Source organism: Coenobita brevimanus, chromosome 90 (genome assembly GCF_032717465.1).
Source record: "Coenobita brevimanus isolate Jiangsu-jjx chromosome 90, ASM3271746v2, whole genome shotgun sequence".
NCBI classification, from domain to species: domain Eukaryota; kingdom Metazoa; phylum Arthropoda; class Malacostraca; order Decapoda; family Coenobitidae; genus Coenobita; species Coenobita brevimanus.
In genome coordinates this window covers 31,870,151-31,893,668 of record NC_137043.1, presented here as the reverse complement: position 1 = coordinate 31,893,668, position 23,518 = coordinate 31,870,151, and the positions used below count along the sequence as shown (strand labels likewise).

General features: G+C 41.6%; 1 protein-coding gene across 1 annotated transcript in view; it reads left to right on the top strand.

Annotated features, from left to right (window-relative positions):
• Positions 1-15,926: 15,926 nt before the first annotated feature.
• The window catches only part of LOC145411661 (multicopper oxidase 3-like), an 81,127-nt gene continuing 73,535 nt past the window's right edge, over positions 15,927-23,518 (top strand). The window contains exon 1 of the mRNA XM_080281666.1: positions 15,927-16,066. Coding sequence (XP_080137792.1) covers positions 15,927-16,066 — 140 coding nt within the window. The remainder of the gene's footprint in view (positions 16,067-23,518) is intronic.

Below are 23,518 nucleotides of genomic sequence, written 5' to 3'. Positions count from 1 at the left end.
ATTATGTTACATGAAGAATTGCCCTATCAGTTTTTTCTTTTCTTTTTTTTTACTGCCATTGATCTACATGAAATAAGCTGCAAACGGACGAAAATCATGGCCAAGTTAAGACGAAAGTAGGGTAGCAAGAACGTCAAGGGACTGAACTAGGTAACTTTTCTCCCATCCCTTCATCTCCCCCTTAGTCTCGTCTTTATACTCTTCTCTCTCTCCTTTCCTCACTTCCCTGTTTATATCGCCTTTCCCTCACTCTGTTTTTTCCTTTGCCTTCTTCCCTCCCTTTTTTAAGCCCTCCTTCCCTCCTTATTTCCTCTGTATGGACCTCCTCCTCTTCCTATCTCCTCTGCATGGCCCTCCTTCCTCACACCATCTCTTCCTCTTAGATTTTTCCATCCAACTTCCGCCTCTCTCTCTCTCTCTCTCTCTCTCTCTCTCTCTCTCTCTCTCTCTCTTTCTGTATGTATGGATGTTTGTATATATATATCTGGCTGCCTGCATGTCTTAACTGTTTATCTCTGTCTCGATCTTTTTCTAACTATATCTGTCTCACTATTCTATCTGTATATATCTGTCTATATCCATGTCTGTCTGTCTGTATATGTATCTAATCTGTCTCTCTATCTGCTTTCATCTGTCTATCTGTCTATCTACTTCTCATCTCCCCCTCCCCGCCCCCCTCCTGATCCAGCCTAAACAGCGGGTGGGAGGAGTGAGTTTATGGCGGATAGCGAGCCAAAACACACACACACACACACACACACACACGGTAGCTAAATAATATCGTTTTCAGAAGTTGAAAATGTAGAAAACAGACATCGTGGAATGAAAGTTTTTAAAAGGAAGGTAATAATAAATACATGAAATTTCTTGTGCAGTGAATTTTAGCAAAACTTAAAATCCATGGTTAACTATCTGTACACTTCATTTATTTATTTATGTTTTTATTTGTGTTTATTTATTTTTACTTTAACTTGGCCTATATTATTGTCCTTTTGTAGCTTATATAATGTAGCTGTGTGGCAGAAAAAGACACTACGGCTCCATGTCATTTCCATAGCACTTCTTCGTGGCTAGCATCATATTCTAATGTTCATCCCATGCTACAACTCAACATTCAGGATGGAGAGATGGCAGCTTTAGGCCAAGTTAAAATGAAGAGAGGATAGTCAGTCGGGAATGTGGAGCCTGTCGTAGGACCTCGTCACACACAGGCCCAAAATTGAAACTCTGAAGTCTTGTCAAAATCTTGGAACTTAAAATTTAGGTGGTGTGCTGGGAGAAGATTGGAAATGAAATAGACACACTTGATACATCTTCGTCACGTCTGCACATCCCAGCACATCTCATGTCTCAGTGTACCCTCTCACACCCCATAGCCTATCACACACACACACACACACACACACACACACACACACACACTTTGTTTCCCTTGTATTTCACTGTTACTCACGCATCTTTGTTTACAATAATTCGCTCTTCCTAGCTTACTCACGCTTTTTTGCCTCTTGCTCACTCATACATGGTTATTCATTTTCCATTGCGTTATTCACTCTTATTTGCTTATTCATTACCGCTTCAGTTTAGGTTAAAGTAAGATGAATTAGTCCAACCCAGAAGAGTTTAAGGGAAGTTAGTTGAATGAAAGATAAGTTAGGTCCACATGAATAACTTTGACCATGTTAGTTTTTAGGACATATAAGCTAGACCCACAATATAATAGCTTAGACCAAGTTAGATTAATGAGAAGAGGGGTCAAGTCCACATAATATAGTTCCACCTAAGTCAGTGTCGTGAAAGATAAATTAGATCCACATAGCACAGTTTAGACCAAGTTAGTTTAATATGAGCCAGATCTTCAACATTTCACGCCGTCCATTTTTTAGCATTGTATGAATTCCGGAGTGCGCAGCTGCTGGTAACCTTGTGCGAAATTAATTATGCCAGACATCCCGTGCGAAAGTAGGCTGTGTCATGTACAGGTGGGTGCAAAATTCGTCTGTTATTCTGCTGCGTCTGCTTCGTATTTAGGGTTGATTTCTGAATGGCGTTGCACCGTTTCTTAAGTGATTTATTTTGTACTTAAAGCCTCATTGTTCTTTTGTATATTATTGATGGAAACTGTGTCGATATTAATACGATATCAGCAGCACGCACTAGGATGTTAAGGTGTAAAATAAATCGCTGAGGAGAAGGAGCAGCGGAATCTCAGACGCCACGTAGAGTACAGCGTTTATAAAATCCCCTCCACTTTTCTCCAGACGCATCACATCCAAGAGACACCAAAGAATAACATGTGTAGGCAGCGAACCATACCAAGCCCCTCTTAACTTAGGAATATTAGCCAGGAGACGTGATGTTAGGAGTAGAAGAGGTGAAACAGTAAGCAGACCTCATTGTCCCCAATTGTGTGTTCCAAATATGAGAGAAATTGTGTCTTGGATTATGTAAAATTCCTTATGTAAAAAATGTTGGGAAGGCGTCTACTTTTTTGTGAACTGATGTAATTTTTGGATTTAAGGAAGTACTGTTGTCTCATGTACTCCTCACTTGCACTGTCTTTGTCCTTTTTTTTTTTTTTTTAATGACCCTCTCTCTCTCTCTCTCTCTCTCCTTATTCCTTTCCCCCATCACTCACCCTGTACCATTCTCCACTCCTTCCCTTCCTTTTCCCTCCCCACTCCCTGTCTCCATTACCCCCTCCCCACTTTCTACTCCCCTTCTCCCCAACACACCCTTCTCCCCATCCCTGTTTGTTCCCCATCCCTCAGCTTTGACTATACACTTCATCCATCCCACCTCCTCTCTTTGTACTGCATTCCCACCTCCATACTTCCTGCTTCCCATAACCACTCCCCTCCACTCCCTGTTTGCTTCTCCATCCCACCATACCTCTCCATTACTCCCCCCACCCTCTTTTCCCAGGCACCTAACCAGTTCATGCACATTATTCCATTCTCTATCCCTCACTTGTTATTCCTATTTCCACTCTCCTATCCTCCATTCCCTCCCTCTTCCTATTCCAACCTCACTCCCTCCCTCCTTCCATCCCAACCTCACTCCCTCCCTCTCACCCCTCCCTCCTCCAACCCCTCCACGACTCCCTCCTCTCACCTCTTCCCTGCTCCCTCCCTCCTCCCACCCCTCCCTCACTCCCTCTGTCCTCCTACTCCTGCCTCACTCCCTTACTCCCCTCATCCCAACCCCACTCCTTTCCTCCCCCCACTCCCCACTCGAGTCACATACTCTTCATCAGGTGATTGTGTCTGGTCTGCATGCCAAATATCACGCGCCCTGCTGGAGTGGGAGTGGGGATAGAGTGGGAGTGGGTGTAGAGGTGGGAGTAGGAGTGGGTGTAGAGGTGGGAGTAGGAGTGGGTGTAGAGGTGGGAGTAGGAGTGGGTGTAGAGGTGGGAGTAGGAGTGGGTGTAGAGGTGAGAGTAGGAGTGGGTGTAGAGGTGGGAGTAGGAGTGGGAGTGGGAGTGGAGTTGCAGTGGGAATGGGGATGGAGGTTGAGTGGGAGTGATGATAGAATGGGAGTGGAAGTGGGGATGGAGGTGGAGTGAGAGTGGGAACAGAGGCTGAGAATGGGAGTGGAAGTAGGTAAGTGGGTGTGTGTGTAGATGTGGGTGTGGGTGTGGCAGTGAGTGTGAGGGTGGAAGGAATGGTGTGTTAGGGATGGGAGTGGGTGTGGAAGTCGGGCTAAGGATGGAGGTGGGTATGGGAGTGGGATTTAGGATAGGAAGGTGTAATTTGAGTGATGGTGATAATAGGAATAGGGAGAAAAAAATTGAAGATGTTTGACTGATTTGCGAGTGAGTGAGTGGGGAAGTGAATGATGTTTAAATGAAAAAGGAAGACTAAGATGTTGAGAGAGAGAGAGAGAGAGAGAGAGAGAGAGAGAGGTTGTCCTAATTAGCGTGAGTGACATAATCCGCCTCATTAAAGTCCTTAATTACACTGTCAGCTAATTAATAACACGACCTCCTCCCCTCCCTCACCTGTTTACCTCCTCCTCTCCTCCCTGTCCCCCTCTCTTACACCCCCCTCGATACCTCTTCCCTTCTCGTGTCTTCCCCCTCCCCTCCCCTCGACACCTCCCTCCCTTTCTCACACCTTTTCCCCCTCTCTTCCCATCCCCCCTTACCTGTCTTCCCCTTCCCCTTACCTATCCCCTTTTCACCCCAACCACTCCCCCTTATCAGCTCAATCCTTCCGCCTTTCACCCACCCCCACTTCGTGACACCTCATCTGATACCCTACCTCCTCTCCCCTCTCTTCACCTCCTCCCCCTCCCTTCTTCCCACTCCTCTCCCATTCATATCTTTTTCCTCTTATCCTCTACCTCCCCCTTCTCACCTTTCCTCCTCCTCCTCCCCCTCCCACCTTTCCTCCTCCTCCTCCTTCCGTCTCTCCTTTCCTCCCCCTCCCCACCTCCCCTCCCCACACCTCAGTCATCAGCACGAGCCTCATCTATAATCGAAATGTAATCCTCCTATAATTTGGATGTAATCCTAAAATTTGAGTGCATCCATTGTACAATTTGGGTTTCATCCTTCATAAAAGTTGATACAATCCTGTTTGAGTAATTTTTCTATAATTTTGAACAAAACTTCATAATGTCCTTTTTTTTTTAATGTAATCTTTCTATAATATGAATCAAGTCCTTCTGTTATGTCGGTATAATATTGTAATTTTAATTGGGGTATTATTTTTTCTGTAATTTAGACATCTTCATCATCATCATTATCATCGTCACCATCACCACCACCACCTCCACCGCCGCCCCCTCCATCTTACTAACCACGTTCTCTAATTATATCCGCCACGTGGGTAGGATCAAGAAAAATAAAAGACAAACGTATAAAGTATCATCGGATTGGTCTGCGAAATCTGTAAGAAAAGATGACAAAATAAAAATGCCATCAGAGTATCCCGCGAAAATGAGCCACTCGAATTCTGTCATCATTACCCTTACCTGAATAAGTCGCGCTTACACCTGTTTACCTCCTCCTCTCCTCCATATCTCCCTCTCTTACCCCACCCCCCTCCGATACCCATTCCCTTCTCGTGTCTTCCCCCTGTGGAGTAGAGCCAATCCGTTGACTACTGATATTAATTAAAAAAAAAAAAAAATGGTACAATAATTCAGTGATCTCTTTATTTTTCGTCAAATCTCTTGTTTTTCTCACTTTCTATTACCATATCGAACATTCTTCGTTTCAACCTTCCCCCAAGCGAGAGTGTTATCGCGTTCTTTAGGATGACAGCGGCATGTTTGGATAGTAATGACGAGTAAACGAAGCCGTGGCGCCGAAGAGAACCCTCTCTCCCATCCTCACACTACATCCCTCTCTCTTCCCATCCCCCTTACCTGTCTTCCCCGTACCTCTATGCCCGTACCTATCCCCATCACCCCTCCCACTCTCCCTCATCAGTCCAGTCCTTCCCTATCTCACCCACCCGCACTTCATGTCACAGCTCAACTGATACCCTGCCTCTTCTCCCCTCTCCACCCAGTAGGGCATGGAGAATAAATATAAGGTCCTTCTTTATTTTCTACAGCTCTAGGGTCAGGGAAACACAGATGGTCCCCCCAGAAGGTATATGCTATGACTCATGTATTGGCTGTAAAATCCGTATAAACTAGTCATCCGTCAACCATCCACGCTTCCTTCCACTTTCAAATTTTCATGTATACTTTTCGCTTCCCTAGGCATATCCCTTCCCCCTGTGACCAAAATTTCTAAGCACACAATATTCTGTCCATAAATATACAGACTTTCTTATTCCACACCTTTCATTAACCTCAACATTTCGTCTGTGCTGTCTACATTTTATGAATTAGCTGTCACTCTTTAGGCTGTATATACGCATGTCGTACCAAGGTTTCGCACCTATACGTTTAGAGAGAGAGAGAGACACACAGACTCTTCCTCTCCCCTTCTTTCTTACCTCCTTGCTTTTTCCTATCTTTATTTTCCTCTCCTCCTCTTTCCCCTCCTCTTCCAGATCGACTCATGTGCAGACTGTAGATAAGCAAGTGATGATAATATTGTAGTTGTAGCCTATTCTGTGACCTTTTATATATATATATATATATATATATATATATATATATATATATATAAAATATAAATGCAAACTTAAGATTAACTAGTTCATTGCAAGTCCACATTTTGTCCTTCGAACAACGGAGAAAATAAAGGAAGTGAGAAAGGAGAGAGTGTTGTGGGGGAAAGATGGAAGAAACGAATATGTGAATGAATGTATGGATAACCAAACGAAAGAATTAATGAGTAAAGAAAACTTAGAGAAATAATCAAATTGCTTTATCTCCATGCATCCATCCATTCATCCATCCATCCCGTAAACCAATGACTTCTTTTATCCATCCAGTCAGCCATATTTATTCATCCATCCATCAATATCGTTGTTCATGTAGCGCTCCATCTAGCAGTTCTTTCCTCCATCTATCCATCCATCTATCCATCCATCTATTTATTCTCTTCTCTCTTTTTTTTTCGTCCCTTTCACTCGCCCACGCTTATTTGTCCGTCCATACAATTTTCCATCCATCCATCTTCCCTTCGCCGATCCATCCATTCTCGCATCCATCTACTTATCCTCACGTCTCATCCCTCAACCTTCCTTTTATCGATTTATCAAGTTTTCCATTTTCATCCATCTAACCATTTTCCACTTCAGGTTTAGGTACGTCTGTTTCATTTTCTTTATTTGCAGACTATTTACTTTTATCTTCATTTTTGACCCCCTCGTGGTTAGGACGACAGTGGTGTTTTGTTCCTCCCAACCCCGGATGATTTCTTTCAGCTGAGATTGAGCTTTCATGGTCGGAACAATTTTGGTATTCCATTGAAGTTACCGTCAGACGATTTTATTCGGCGAGAGTAGGTCATAGAAGCCTGTTGATTACTGCATCATTTTAGTACTCATCTTTCAGTCTGCCATCCATCCTATTAGTTTATACCAGATTTGAATACATTTATCTGTTCAGCATAATAATTATCAATAAATTAATCTACTGTAGGAAGCTCGAGTGCTGTTGTTCAAAAATATAAATAGTATTCAATAGACACTCCTGTATAATATAGGTTTTCTTTATTAAGTAATCTGAAGAGAACGGCATTTTGATCATTTTTTAAGGTGAGCGTGCAGAAATGTGAATGTTCCTAAAATACAATGTTTTTAAGATCACAGGACTGTACATCGGTGACAAGCAAAAAACAGTATAGTAACATTATTACTCTGAATAATGTAATGGTCAGAACACGGATTACAGTAAGGATATTCCGAAAGCAAAGAGGAAAACAAGAAAGCAGGACACAACAGTAGAAGTAGGAATAAGAGTCATGATGATGATGATGATGATGATGATGGGATAGATGTTGAAGAAGAAATGAAGTAAAAGAGAGGGAATGCAGCATATTCAGTGGGTGGCAGCCTGTTCATCTTGACGTATCAGTATTTAAAAGAAAGATTGCTGCAGTAAGATGTGGGCATACTCTTTTACCTAGACTATTCCATGGCGAAATATTAATAACTAAAAGACAATTATCAACCTCCAAGTTCTCATACTAATATACTTTTAAAACTTCAGATGCTGCCTACACCACCACCTCTCTGCATGTGATTTGAAGAGCACGGAAGTCGGGCGTGGCAAGATGGCTGACGATGGCTTCAGCGCCTGGCCGATATGGATGCTTAGAAGAAGAAGGTCCGTATTCGTAAACATAATTAAGCTTAAGGTATGTATGATACTGCTTGTTTTTTACGTTTATGGTCAAGGACTGGCATGTAAGTAATTTGGAGCCATATTCATAAACTTGCTTGAGCTTCTGGTATGCCATAGATTGTCAGTACGTTTATATACACTGATTGGTCGAGATGCATGATCCTTGGGAGTTCTATTCACATTGTTTCTTGAGCCTGAGGTGTGTATAAGATTGTTATAATTAAGACTTTATGTTCACTAATATGCTTGTTCTCCTGGCTCTGTATTCAATAACTTTCTTGAGCTTAATGTCTGTGTATAGGATGGTTTATACGTATATATTCAATCATACAGCTACCAAACACCTCTCGACTACACAGGTATGAATATTAATCGCTTAAGCCAGATGACTCACTTAAATCTTGCACTCTCCCAATCTTTATTTTTTCGCCTACTTTTATTTATTTGTTTATTATTATTTTTTTTTTAGGATTAGGGGACAATTTTCGAACTGAATGGGTTAGTTACGGCCTTCATTAACCCGTTCGGTACTAGAAGTTATATATTCGACTATTGACTTGGCAGAATAAAAGATAAAAATAAAACGACATCGATGTTAATAGGTTACAGTGAAAAGGGGGCCAAAGTAAACGCATTTAGTATTAACTCATTTCCACAGAGACATTGTCGTAAAACTTGGCTACTTTCCCTGATATACAACTCGCTCTGTGCTATACTCCTTTTACTCAGCCTTTACCAGGAAAAAAAAAAAATGCCATCTCCATAACTACAGAGCTGTAACATTTGATCAACGCTAGAAAATGACTCGTCAACAAAAAATGCTAGGGAAAGAATGAAGAGACGTATCAGTGCCTTCTGCCACAAAGGTTTGTGAAATAAGCTGCAAAAGGACGAAAATCTGGCCTAAGTTATTGAAATGAATAAAAAATAATAAATAGAACAATTGAGCCGGTGGAACTCGACTTTAATTATAATTTATCAGGCCGACCAGACTCTTGGGCACAGTTTGTTTCTCCCATGCGCTTGTTCGTTCAGCAGTGCGCAACCGTAGGGAACCTCGATGTGACAACGACATGTGCATTGGGTAGGCTTATGGTGGTGCTGGAGAGGGACTCCTTCATGTGGTGGCACCAATATAACCTGACGACTCAACTTCTTGGAGGCCTGCAAGAGCGCGGTTTAACCCCGTGGTTCACTGGGTTCACATTAGGTAAACCTGATTCTACTATCACCACCACCACTATACTGCATTATTTTACTACTGCTTCTTGCTGTAACAACTACCGGTACTACTAATCACATGGAAGTCAGAGTCAGTTCAGGAGTAGCGTTTTGTTGGGCTTAGGAAGCTTTTTAACAACTTTTTTGTGGAAGTGTTCTTTTACCTGTAATGTCCTGTCTTTGTTGTCGATACCTAAAATAATATAAAAAAGGAGAACGTTAAGGTGAAACAGGTATAATACGTTTTTCAGGAGGAGGTGTAAGACTAGTTCTAGACTGACAAGCAAACGAACCCGGGAGTTTCCAAGTAGGTTTTCTGATAATAACGAAAGTGTAGGAAAAGCACACGGGAGGTGTGTTTAAAGTTGTTTCCCTGATAAGTGGTTTTCTCTATTTGGACGTTTTCTTTTTGCAAAGTTAAAGGGTGTCATTTACATTATCCTCATGGCCTCTTGTTTTCGTCCATTTATTTTTCCGTCACTTCTCTCCTTTCTTTGTATCATACAGTTTAACTCCGTCTTATTCTGTCTTTTGTATTTCTCATTTACCCATCATTTTCTCTCTCTCTCTCTCTCTCTCTCTCTCTCTCTCTCTCTCTCTCTCTCTCTCTCTCTCTCTCTCTCTCTCTCTCTCTCTCTCTCTCTCTCTCTCTCTCATGCGTCTCCAGCTCTTCCCTCAGTTTCTCTCGTTGTCCTCCCTCTTCTTTTTACGTGGTCCCCTTTCCCTCCCCCCTGCTATCCCCCCCCCTCCGCCTTTTATTAGTATTATTATTTCCTATTTGATCGCTTTTCTTTCCCGTCATATTGTGTGTGTGTGTGTGTGTGTGTGTGTGTGTGTGTTTCGAACGGCAAAATGTTTTTCTCCCTGTTCTTGCTTCGTTCGTATTAACACCAGTCGCAACCCCCTTTTTTTTTTTGGGGGGGGAGGGGTATTGACTTCAAACTTCTTGCTTGGCCCAGGTATTATCAAGACAGCTTTCTCAGATTTTCGATGTAGGTCTTTGAGAGAACCTTGCAGACCTAAAATGTGTAGAAAAACGGTCGCTGAACTACCCGATGCTAAAAAAAAAAAAAAAAAAAAAAGTAAAAGCATGTGTTTTAATAGGGTTCAGCGCGGCTTGGTTAGGGGTAAGTTCGATTTTGACGTGCCCTCTAGCCTGTTATGCATGTACGAGAGAACAGTAGCTTGTGCCTAGCTTAGAAAATGGGTACTATACAAGAGGCAGACTTAGGGAAATATCGGGCCTTCGAGTGGAGAGGCTGAGGAGAACTGAGCCTAGGAGGAAGGGTTGAGACAGAATAGAGGAGGTGGGGGAGCGGAAAATGGAGATAATGAGATGAAGTGGGGAAGGCATACAGCATTATGGGTGGACAGGATGGGGGAAGTACGAAAAAAAAAAAAAAAAAAAGACAGGGAGCATAGGTGAGAGGGGATAGAAAAGAGGAGGAGGAGGAGCAGAAGTAAAAGAGGAAAGGGGGAGGGAGGGGAGAGATAGGAAGGAGAGAGGAAGAGGAACAGGAGAGCATAATTACGTTAAGCAATAAACAACACACACACACACACTTTCAATTCCACTCACGCGCACACCCACACACAACATCAAAACATAAACAAATTATAAAATTCTCTCTCTCTCTCTCTCTCTCTTTTAATATTTTTCTTCTGACCTCTTCTCTTCTCTAATCTCCCTCTTTAATCTCTCTCCTCTCTTCTCATCTCTGCTCATCTCTTCTCGTCTTTCTTCTTTAATATCTTCTCTTCGTCTCTTTTCTTGTCTAATATCTTCCCATCTAATATTTTCCCTTTTCTTCCTTCACTTTTTTCTATTCTCATCTCATCTTTGGTCATCTCATCTATACCCTTCTCACATTTTTTTTTTCTTCTCGTTTTTCCGCTTCTTTTTCCACCCCATTCCTTCGGCTTCATTCTTATTTCTTGTCATCTGTTTCTTAATCTGTTGTTATTTTTTTTCCTTCTTTTGCTTTCTCTTGTGTTGTCTCTCTTTTCTTCCCATGTTTTCATTCGTATCCTTAGCCTTTTCTTCTTAAATCTCTTTGTTTTGTCTTTTCCTCTCTTCTAGTCTCTTTCTATATTTTGTCTTCTTTTCTTATCTCTTCCTTTGTTTAGTCCTCTCTTCTTAAATCTTTCTTTGTTTTGTCTTTTCTCCTCTTCTAATCTTTCTTTATTTTGTCCTCATTTCTTATCTCTTCCTTTGTTTAGTCCTCTCTTCTTAAATCTCTTTCTTTGTTTTGTCTTTTCCTCTCTTCTAGTCTCTATTTTGTCTTCTTTTCTCATCTCTTCCTTTGTTTTGTCTTCTCCTCAAATCTCGGTCTTTATTTAGTGTTCTTATCTCTTTCCTTGTTTTATTTTCCCATATCTTCTCATCTCTTGTCTCTCTGTGTCAAGGCACGTTCCCCAATCAAAAACAACATTATTTTGCATCGATTCCATAACTCACAGGTGCCACGAAGAATTAACTCCCCCATTACACCATCTCCCCATTTTAGTCTCCCCACCACCTGCCCATTTTCAAAGAATTGACTCTCCCATTACACCATCTCCCCATTTTAGTTTCCCCACCACCTGCCCATTTTCAAAGAATTAACTCTCCCATTACATCATCTCCCCATTTTAGTCTCCCCACCACCTGCCCATTTTTTCAGCCTAGAATTATATAAAAGGAAAGGCGTCATCGATCTCAAAGGGTTGGTGAAAACTCTGTCAAATATCCAAGGTAGAAAAAGGTCTTCGGTAAAATTCCTTGATGAATAAAATGTCAATAAGGACGTCCTCGTAGTGAGAGAGAGAGAGAGAGAGAGAGAGAGAGAATCAGTGTTGCGAGTCACTAGGAAAAGAATGCACGATGAAAAACCAGACAGACTACCCGTGTGCCGAGAAAGCAGGAAAAAACGATAGGAAAATAAGTTCGGGGTGATTTCGGTACTTCCCACCTCCCGGGAGTAATTAGGTAAGTGAGGGCAACGTCTTTGGGGTGGGGAGGGCAATGGGTGAAGTCCTAGATAGATTGTGCCTTGAAATAATCAGTTTTCATTCCGTAGAGTTTTTTCGGGTGTACCTGTATTTCACTATGTCTAGGCTTCTATTCTATTCTTCTCTTCTCGTCTCTCCTCACCTTCAGTCTATCTATCTGTCTATCTATGTCTGTCTTTCTATCTATCTATGTCTATATCTGTCTGTCTATCTATATAATGTCTATATATCTGTCTACAACTCCGAAAAGAACCCATTTAGTACCGTATGATACATGGGAGATATTTATGCAACTCGAAGGTTTAGATGAGTCAGTGCCTTCAGTACGATAGAATTGTACTAAACTAAATTAAAGCTTCTGATTATAGCAAAAATAATAATCAAATAATCATACTTAACCACTTCCCTACGATGACGCGTTATATATATTAATTTTATTTTATATATATCATTGGCGATTTTGTTCAGCTTCAGAGAGACTATTCGCATTCGAGGATATAGTCAAAGTTATCTCCATCACGGAAATAAATCTCACGTAGGATGAATTCAATCGCTTTGGAGTTAAATTATTGTTGATGGAAGTAGACGAGGCATCGCACTGAAAGGCCGAAACGTGTACGAATATCAGTAAATTCTACATGAAAATATTAAAATGTGCAGTGTGTGTGTGTGTGTGTGTGTGTGTGTGTGTGTGTGTGTGTGTGTGTGTGAAGAGATCTTGCCTAGAAATAATATGATTTTCTTCCGTAGAGTGTTTTTCCTGATAGTCTCTCTCTCTCTCTCTCTCTCTCTCTCTCTCTCTCTCTCTCTCTCTCTCGTGTGTGTGTGTGTGTGTGTGTGTGTGTGTGTGTGTGTGTGTGTGTGTGTGTGTGTGATTTTGCCTAGAAATAATATGATTTCCTTCCGTAGAGTGTTTTCCCGGATAGTCCTCTCTCTCGATCGAAATAGCAGTAATCAAATAGGATTAACCTAATTGTATAGAAAGGGTAAACGAACATTTGTTAAATAGTCTATCTATTTATCTATTGTCAGACGCCTTAATCCCGTAAGGGGTGGCCACAAACAAATCGCCTCCATGTTGCCCTGTCCCCCGCCATTCACTGCCCTGCTTCCAGCTCACACACCCCTGTCCACTCCATCCCTCCATCTCATCCTTGGCCTCCGCCTTCCTCTTCCCCCGTCCACCTCACTCACATACACACTCTTCGTTAGTCTCTCGTTCTCCATCTTCTTCACATGGCCAAACTTCCTCAGTGTATTTCTCTTTACGCTTTCTATCATATCCTCTTCCACACCACAACGCTCCTTCAACTTCCTTATTTCAATCTGCCTCTCCAGGTAACTCCACATGCTTCTCTCAAATAACTCATTTCCGTTGCTCTCACCCTTGACTTGTGTCCATCTGACATGATCCAATCTTCACTTCCATACGTTAGAGTTGGTGTCACAGGACTGTCATGCAGCGACTTTTTTACTTCCGTGCTCGCTTCCCTGTTTCTTATCGCTGCTACTGTGCTCACTTCCCAGTTTCTTATCGCTGCTTTCAAAGAACCAGCAACCATTTTTCCTTGTTGCACCCTTTCAAGCACTTCACCCTCCAAACTTCCATCTTTACGTATCACACTACCCAAGTACTTAACTGCACTCACATTTTCAATTTCCTCGTCATCCAACCACGCTACATATTCAGTGACTCCATTTCTTTCGAAGACCACAACTTTACTTTTTCGTACATTTACCTTTAGTTTCCGTTTCTTACACATTCTCCCAGACTCATTCAGTTCGCCTTCGTCTTCGCTTAACAACACAGTATCATGTGCAAACAACAGTATAGTGAGTTTCCAAACACTGCCCTCTCTCATTAGAACCGCTGCAACATCCACTGCCGTATCTTGCTTCTCTTTTATAACCCCATCCATATACGGACTGAACAGCCATGGAGACATGAAGCATCCCTTTTTCAGTCCAACATTCAAATAGAAAAATTCAATCAGTTCACCATCCACACGCACTGCAGCCTTAGCACCCTCATACATACTCTTCAACAACTTGTTATTTACTTCATATATCCTTAATATTTTCCACAGCCCTTGTCTATCCATTCTGTCATATGCTTTCTCCAAGTCCATGAAGGCCGGATACAACTTCCTTCCCTTCTCTAGAAACTTTTCCACCAAGGACCTGAGTATGAATATCTGATCTACACAACCTCGTTTCATCCTAAATCCTCCCTAATTCCTTTGTTATTTCCCTAACTCTGTCAGTTAGTATCCTACCGTATACATTTCCTATTACACTAAGAAGACAAATGCTGCTATGATTACCACGCACTTCTTTTAACCCTGTTTTCCATTGTACAGGGGAATAATAATAGCTGACTTTCAATCCTCTTGGACTCTACCTTCCTCCCAGGCCAATTTGCACGTCTTCCGTATCCATTCTACTGCTATCTTTCCCCTATACTGGGGTGCGCTGTAGCTCAGTGGTTGGGTGTAGAGCTCGAGACCGTGGTCGAGAGTTCGCGCCCCGCCCGGGTGGCTGCCGTGCTGGAAGGGGTAGCGCTCTCCCGTCACCTTAGCAGGGCTATATGATCTAATAAGTCAAGCTCGGGGGATAATTCCTCTCCTCCATGCTTCAGCCTTTCACCACACACTCCATCAATTCATGGGGCTTTCCCTATTTTGATTTTCTTCATTGCTTCAACTACTTCCATCCTACTGAACTCTTCCTCTCTTCTCACCTCCATCCTTCTCCCAGCCCTTCCCCAGCCACTAATACTCACATTACTTTCATTTTCTTCGCTTAACAGTTCCTTAAAGTGTTCTCTCCATGTGCTCACTTTTTCTCCCTTCTCCGCTAGAAGTCTACCATTTTTTCTTTCACTCCCCACCTAAAACAGTAAACAGTAATAATAAAATTAATAATAATAATAATAATAATAATAATAATAATAATAATCCATCCAACCAGCCATCATCCAATCCTACGTTGCCCTACGAGGAGCGTAGGAGCCCGGGGTTAGGCAAGTTGGTCATGACATTAAGATGAGTGACCAGCCTCACTTATCCCTGAGTGGCAATACGTGAGCAATAACCCCAACCATTCCTTGGATATAAACCTTCACCGGCTCAATCCGATTGGAGCGCCGCAGTTACCCATTAAAACCACTAGGCGCCATGATTTGGTTATATGGTTACCACCCAGTGTAGTAAATGGTTTCCTGGTGTACAGGAAACCATTTGGCTTGTCACATAGTGTAGAGTCACCCACAGGCAGAAGGAACGGGAAAGAGTAAAGGAAAGAAAGACAGAAGAGGGAATGTAAAGTCACCCGTGGACTGAAGGACAAAACAGGGAGTGTAATAATAATAATAATAATAATAATAGTAATCCATATATGTATGTGTTTGTATATTGTTTTCTGTGTTTGTGCTATATGTTATTTAGAGGGAGAGAGACAGAGAGAGAAAGTCATGGAGTCCTTTGTGATTTCATAACGAGAGAGAGAGAGAGAGAGAGAGAGAGAGAGATGTCACAGGTCCTCTTACATTTTATGACCAGCCTTTTATAATTCTCCTTCCATGGCTATCATCATCATCATCATCATCGTCACCATCATCATCATCGTTTTAATAATGGTGGTTTGGCCTTTTCCGGTGATCATGGGGAAATTGACAATAGTGGGAGGAAAACCGTAACATGATGATGGTGGTGGTATTACATTAATATTTTTATTTTTTTACTACTACTACTACTACTATTATGTAAAATGCAGTAACTCATTTCTCTCTCTTCTGTCCCTTATGGCTGTTTTTGTAAGCTTTATGGCCCTGTGCCCGTCAGTTACCAAACACCAGCTGTTACGGAGCGTTAAATACGGTGCCCTTTAGGTTAATTACGTTAGGGCAGAATTCCCATAGCACTGAGCGTACATAACAGCGGGCATCCCATCACGTGGTTATGACGTCACCACCGGCACCCACCCTGCGTATGGTGTCAGCCGAGCAGAGAAGAGCTGAGTGCCGAGTTAGTGTGCTGCCAGCAGTCATAGTGAGTGAATATCGCTCCCTGTCTCTCCCAACTCGCCGCTTGCGTTCTCTGTAAGTACTGAATTTCACATATATATTAGTGTCTCCCTGTATCCCTACACTGATGTACTTTGAGGTTTGGGTGTGTGTGATGAATTTTGTAGCGTTTAAGGGGGACGATACAGATTTAGTGGGAGGATGAATGAAGACTGCCCCCCAAGCATGGCATCAGCATTAGCAACATTGGCTAATTTCTGCTCTCACGTCTCAAGTGTTGGTTTTCATCCTTGTTCTTGTTCTTCTGTTATGTATTGCTGTTCCTCACTCTGTAGTTCTTCATCATGTTCTCTTTTGATTTTTATGATTCTTTTGTCTGATTGCATTTTAAATATTTTCTGATCTGTCATTCATTACTAAGGCGCTTTATTCTGTTAGCTGGTTTTATCTTCATTGTTTTTATTTCTTATTATATTTTCTTCAGTTTCATTTGTTCTATTAATTTATTCTGATAATTTAGCTTCTGCATTATCGTCTCAGAAGTGATTGGTTACTTTGCGTTATTTATCGTTATTCTCCCCAATTGTTATCTCTTATCTGCTCCTCCTGTGGTATTACATTGAACTAACTCTCTCATCACACCAGTAATTTTATGTGCACGTGTCGCCATTTGTTTTATAATTAATTTACTTTTATTTATTTTTTCTTATTTCTGCTCTCCCGTCTGTTCTTCCTTCTTCATCTCTTGTATAAATTGGTTTCCTTGCCATTATTTCAGTATTTTTTTTACTTCTGGCGAATGAAATGAGAGGAACATGTGGAGTTATATGGAGAGACAGACTGACATATGAGGAAGTGAAGGAGCGTTGTGATGTGGAAGTGGATACGATAGAAAGCGTTATAGGAAACACATAGAGGTGGTTTGACCATGTGGAGAGGATGGAGAGAGACTAACGAGGAGAGTATGTAAGGTGGGGGGGAGAGGGAGACTTAGGATGCGATGGAGAGATGGAGTGGAGAGGTGTATGAAAGAGGGGGGGGGGTGTAAGTTGGAGGAGGGGCAGAGAAATGACAGGGCACAGGGCGACGTGGTGGCAATTTGTTTATGGCCACCTCTTGCGGGATTAAGCTGACTGGCTAAAAATTAATTGAATGAGAATTACTTTTTAAAACGTGTTTATTCACCATGATTTTAAGAAGTCCTCGTGTGTGTGTGTGTGTGTGTGTGTGTGTGTGTGTGTGTGTGTGTGTGTGTTTAGAAGTTTCTCCTAAATTGTTAGTTTTCGTTAGCAAAAATTTTAATTATCACATCGACCACGGACGGTATCCCTCATTTACATAAAATTGGTTAGTTAAAAAAAAAAAGAGAAAGATATAAGAAAGAACGGAAGGAAGAAAAAACGATTGGTGTACAGAAATCGAAGTTATTAAGTTTGGTGTGGCTGTTATTGCCTTGGTAAAATTTGCCATCTGGAATGGATTAGGCAGGGATATACTCGTATCAGAGAGAGAGAGAGAGAGAGAGAAGGTAGACAAGTAAGAACAGTACAAACAAAAAGGTGAATCATATACTCAGGTACAATTTCACATGTGTTTCGTCTTGTGCTTATTCTCTCTCTCTCTCTCTCTCTCTCTCTCTCTCTCTCTTTCTCTCTCTCTCTCAACATCAACAGCACTGGATTAGAGTATAATTTAGAATTATAACAACGGCACCGAAAATATATAATTTGGGTATAACCAAAGGGAAATATGGGGTTATGGAGAAGTGAGAGAGAGGTGGAGAAGGGGAGGGAGAGACCGAGAATGAGATGAGGGGATAAGTTAGAGAAATAAAGAGGGAGATGTGAGTGAGGGCAGATTGATGGCGGAGGACAAGGTGACAGACATGGAGGCGATTTGTTTGTGGCCACCCCTTCCGGGATTAAGGTGTTTGGTTATAGATAGGTAAATTTAGGTAAGATATATTTAGGAGTATAATGAATAATATGATGAAAAATTATACTGAATTGGAGGGAATAACCGTGTGAAGAGTATAATATGTGGTATAATGTTCAGTGCTGGAGGGAAGACTGTGTTTGGGGGGGGAGTGGGCCTATAATTTTTGCCTTTCTCTCGTGTTGATCTGCCTTGCGGATGGAAAAACAAAAAAGGCTCGCGGAGATTGTGTGTGTGTGTGTGTGTGTGTGTGTGTGTGTGTGTGTGTGTGTGTGTGTGTATGTGTGTGTGTGTGTGTGTGTGTGTGTGTGTGTGTGTGTGTGTGTGAGAGAGAGAGAGAGAGAGAGAGAGAGAGAGAGAGAGAGCACAAGTTCCCAGAATCTATCGCCTGGTTTTCACAGTTATCGCCGAAGGTTGTGTTAAAAGGCAGCCGGAGTGATAAGCCTGAGTGGAAGGTATCGAATTTTTTACTTGTATTGTTTCTACTTCCGGACGATTTTCCTCAGCTCTGGTCAGCACCCTAGTGGAAAAGGGGTCGCTGGAGGCTTCATCTAACCCCTCCAGCAAGAAAAGGGTCTCTGATAGGCTGAATAAAATCGTCTGGCAGCTGTAAGATTAAAGTTAAAATACGTCGTCATACTGAAAGGTTAAATTGTTCGGGAAAAGTGTATTGACCGAAAATTCATGTTTCAGACGGTTTTAAAAATAATTGTAAGAATAAGGTAAAAATGCGTTATCGTACTGAAAGGTTAAGTTGACCTGGAAAAATGTATTAAGCGAGAATGTTTAATATATATATGTGTATTGAGTGAATTTTTTTATATACTTTTTTTTACGTTCATTCCCGGAGTCCAGGAGCGTCCCAATTTGGTCATAGCTCATCACCACCTTCACCACCCCAAGCCCTCTGCCGTCATGTACAGTCAGGGATAAAAGTTTGCCTGCTCTTTCATCGTGTTTGCATCACGTTTTGAGCATACCCGTTATTTTCCTTTCCGTCGCACAATATATCTGTAGACTGAGAAATACTGTTCACCAGACATCTCTTAGCTTGTGAATATTAGCCTGCAGGGGAAGGGAAGGGTAGAGGTGAAATATTAGGCGATTGTTTGTGTCTGTACCAAGCCTCTCTCAGCTTGGAACTGTTGCACATCGGAGGGGAGTGGGAAATGGAAGAAGTGGAAAGCAAAGAGCACACCCTTACTCTCCATTCACTTTGATTTCTGTCTCCCTCCTGCCATTCACACATCACCTTTCCGAACCTCCCGCCTCTTATACGTTTTTACACGACCCATTCACCTGCTCGGCTGCTACAGAGGGACGCCTTCACGCGGTGGCACCAGGACGGTTTTCAGACACCCCTCACCCCCCTCACCCCCTCCCTATCCCCGAAAAGAAGGATGACGGACTGTAGAAAAAAGAGCAGTTTCAGCCTGCAGTCCACCAACTTCACAACAGCACGTTCTGAGTCTTCCTATCCATACACTGACTCACAATTGACAGTTTTCTCAGTAATGTTTCGCTCTGCACATGTCCAGACTACTTCAAATGGTCTCGGTTCTGTCATGTCATCCCCTTTGCCGAAGACCTCATGTTTACTGTAATCTTGCTGACTCCAGACGGTTTTACTCAACCGAAGAAAGATTTCTAGTCGTGAAGGAGTTATTGAAAGCTAAATCTAACCCCTCTGTTTGGGAAAGTCTCTCCAGAGTGTCATATTATCGTCTCTTTATGACAAGATGTGATAACCTTAAACATAGCCTCTCTGCTAACTTTTCATTGTGGACAAGTTGCACACGTCCACGCTGCTTCACAACCCACCCTCCCCCACACCCCACTCGCAGCTGGTCTCCCGTACGCGTTATACATTGGTGTGGATATGGCTAGAACAGATTACCTTCAACACATTCGCGCTCTTATTAATACCCATAATTTTGCACCCGTTCCACATGTACTCACCACACCACAGTTGCTAACCAGCCTTGCGGCCCGTCACTGGCATGTCACGGAGATTTAAGTGGCCGTCACTACCAACCACTTGAATTAATTTGATCACATGCGAACCCGCGACTTAATAACATTCACGCCGCTCTTTATATATATATATATATATATATATATATATATATATATATATATATATATATATATATATATATATATATATATATATATATATATATATATATATATTATTGGGAATGACAAAGTTCGTCCATTACCGTATGTTTCTCTCTCTCTCTCTCTCTCTCACACACACACACACACACACACACACACACACACACACACACACACACACACACACACACACACACACACACACACACACACACACACACACACACACACACACACACACACACACACACACACACACACACACACACACACACACACACACTTAATAGTCCAGGGTTACACTTGAGTACAGAGACCTTAATGTACTTTACAATATAGGTCGTGTAGCATAATGTCCTTATCAATATAGGCCTAGTGTATTATAATGAAAGGCAAGTCACTGTATGAAGCAGATCGCTTAATGTTCTGTATTTCGTTTATACAAATACACACATGTATGAATCTTTTGTGTTCATATGTATCTCTCCATTCGTGTATATCTTTCAGTTTGCATATGTCTTTCAGTTGATGTTTATCTTTCTGGCGTTTCGTTGCAATAGTGGTCAGCCTCTTGCTCCATCATCCACGTTGTTCATTATTGTCTTTCTCACACACCAGCTCTCGGTTGGTGTTATTGTTATTGTTCTTCATTTATACCTGTTCAACAAAAACGTTTATCTACTCAGTTTTTATTTTCTTTCACATTTATCTGCCCACGTTCTTCTTGTCGCTTCCTTCTTTTTCTACCCATATTCTTTACTTTTTCATTCAAACAGCTAAACTTTCTATTTTCTCCTTAACATATCCGGGAAACTCTTATCTTTTCAACTGATATCTGACGTTATCCTCACCACTATTATCTAATCAATCTTAAGCATTTTTCTTATCAGTATATATCGGGACATAAAGTACATTGATTATTGATTTATTTATTGAATGATAGATTGATTTGATTGTTGATTGATTTACCCCCACAACCTAAAGATCTCGTATTAAATGTAGTGATATTAAGAGGGACGTCGAATTGGAGGGAATAGATATAGCCTTCATACATTAATATCAGAGAACATTCCTAACGTACGTAAAATCTTGAGGAAGGAGCACGAATTCAATATTACACCATCGTGCTGAAGGGGTGAAGGCAGAGGCGCTTGTTCATTTTGCACACGTATTAATGTTCGTCATCCCGTTTTCTATGCCTGTCATGATTTCGTTAGTGATAAGTGAGGCGGGTTACAGGGTCCATCCAAGTGTGTGTGTGTGTGTGTGTGTGTGTGTGTGTGTGTGTGTGTGTGTGTGTGTGTGTGTTTTAGCATACTCGAACACACTCGGCCTTATACCTAAAATTCAATAAACACGAAAGGGAAAGACTTACCCTAAATTTTTGACGGTCATTTATGGAACACCAGCGGTTATTGCACGGTGTTAGCCTGCATCCCACGTAACAGCGCGGTTAGCAGTGATACAGGGACGCCACACTCGTTCTGTCTATGAGCGTCGGAAATTATCGTAAAAAAAAAAAAATGGGGAGTACATTGTTTTCTTAGCGATTTTTTTTTTTTTACAAGTTTGAAGCGTACTGTATGATTTTTCATCACGTATATTCAATATGAGGGGCTGAATAACGCAAAATAATAATAATAATAATAATAATAATAATTGTTTCGTATTTTTATTTAGTCGCTTCAGTAGGGTGACGTGTTTTGTAAGTTATTCATGCTACCTTTGGACGATTTTCATATGGTTGGGGGAAAAAATTAACAGATGAAGGAGACTATTTCTAACCCCGTCTGTCCACAGCTTAACAAAATCGTCTGGGGATAGCTAGATTGTATAACTCATCCACCTGAACTTGGCAGCACTGTATAATTCATTCATCTTACCTTGGCAGCACTGTATAGCTCATTCATCTTCGCGGAAATTTTCATCCTTTTGCAGCTTATTTCCCGAAGCTCAGTGGTAGAATAAGGTAATAATAGAGCTTTACATCCTCTCCATAGCACTTCTTCGTGTCTATAATCATATTCTGGTATTAATTTCCTGTTCTAGGCTAGTATTCAGAATGGAGAGTTGGCAGTTTTGCGCTTATTCCGGTTTTACTCAACTTGGCCCAGATTTTCGTCCTTTTGCAGCTTCTTTCTCGTAGCTCATTAGTAGAAAGAAGACAATGCTGTGGCTCTGCATTATTTCCACAGCACTTCACTGCATTCAAGGTGGACAGATGATGGCAAGTTTAGGCCAAGTTAGAGTAAGAAGAGTATAGGTACAGTAAACAGTGTATAGGAAAAAAAAATAACATTCAAGGTGGATAGATGGCAATTTTGGCCAAGTTAGAATAAAAAGAGTATAGTTAAAGTAAACAGTGTATATTTAAGAAGAAAAAGAAAAACACTGAAGATGACAGTTTTAGGCTAAGTTAGAATAAAAAGTGTATAGTTAAAGTGAACAGTGTTTAGTGAAAAAAAAAAAAAAATGCTTTCAAGTTGGAGAGATGATAGCAGTTTTAGGCCTAGTTAGAGTAAGAAGAGTCTTGTTAACGTGAACATACTAAAAATTATCACCGTATTGGAGGGGAAACACGTCTACATTCATATTCCTTTCTCAGCCCGACAGACATTCGCTCGAGTCGCATCCACCACTTAAGCTGATTCCTCTCTCGTTATACGCGTAATGGGTAAAAATGACCCCTTCGCACGCATTGCATAATATTTACGTAATTTCCTCGCCTTAGTGAATGTTGATCTTTATTGGTGAATTCTTAGTTATTTTGACTTAGTTACAGTAGCGCGTGGAATAGCAAGGGGGTTGTTGTGTGTTTGGTTTGGTTTGAATGTCTGGTTTTGTGTATGTGTGTGTGTGTGTGTGTGTGTGTGTGTGTGTGTGTGTGTGTGAGAGAGAGAGAGAGAGAGAGAGAGAGAGAGAGAGAGAGAGAGAGAGAGAGAGGAAGAGAGAGAGAGAGATGGCCTATGACTGAAATGCCCCTTCACTTGGTTAATTCGATGACTTTGCGGATTTGAAAGAGAAAGAGAGAGATACAGACGGAGACAGACAGACAGAGACAGAGAATCCCATCACCTTGAAATCAACCCACAGTGCCAAACAGTAGTCTCGCAGAATTAAAGACAGCTCACTTTCTCACTCCCCAAAGTTCAGTAACAGGTAGAAAGTAAAAGTTGCTTTCGGCAGGGGGGTGAGGTGGAAAGAGAAAGTGATGGGTTAGGCAAGAGTGTAATGGAGGATTTGGCACCCTTGAGAGAGAGAGAGAGAGAGAGAAAGAGAGAGAGAGGGAGATTTTGGATAACGTGAACGATTGCATTATTTGTGTGTGTGTGTGTGTGTGTGTGTGTGTGTGTGTGTGTGTGTGTGTGTGTGTGTGTGTGTGTGTGTATTACTAGCAGGTCGTTTAAAATGTTACTGCGAAAACACACACACACACACACACACACACACACACACACACTTTCACCGCCC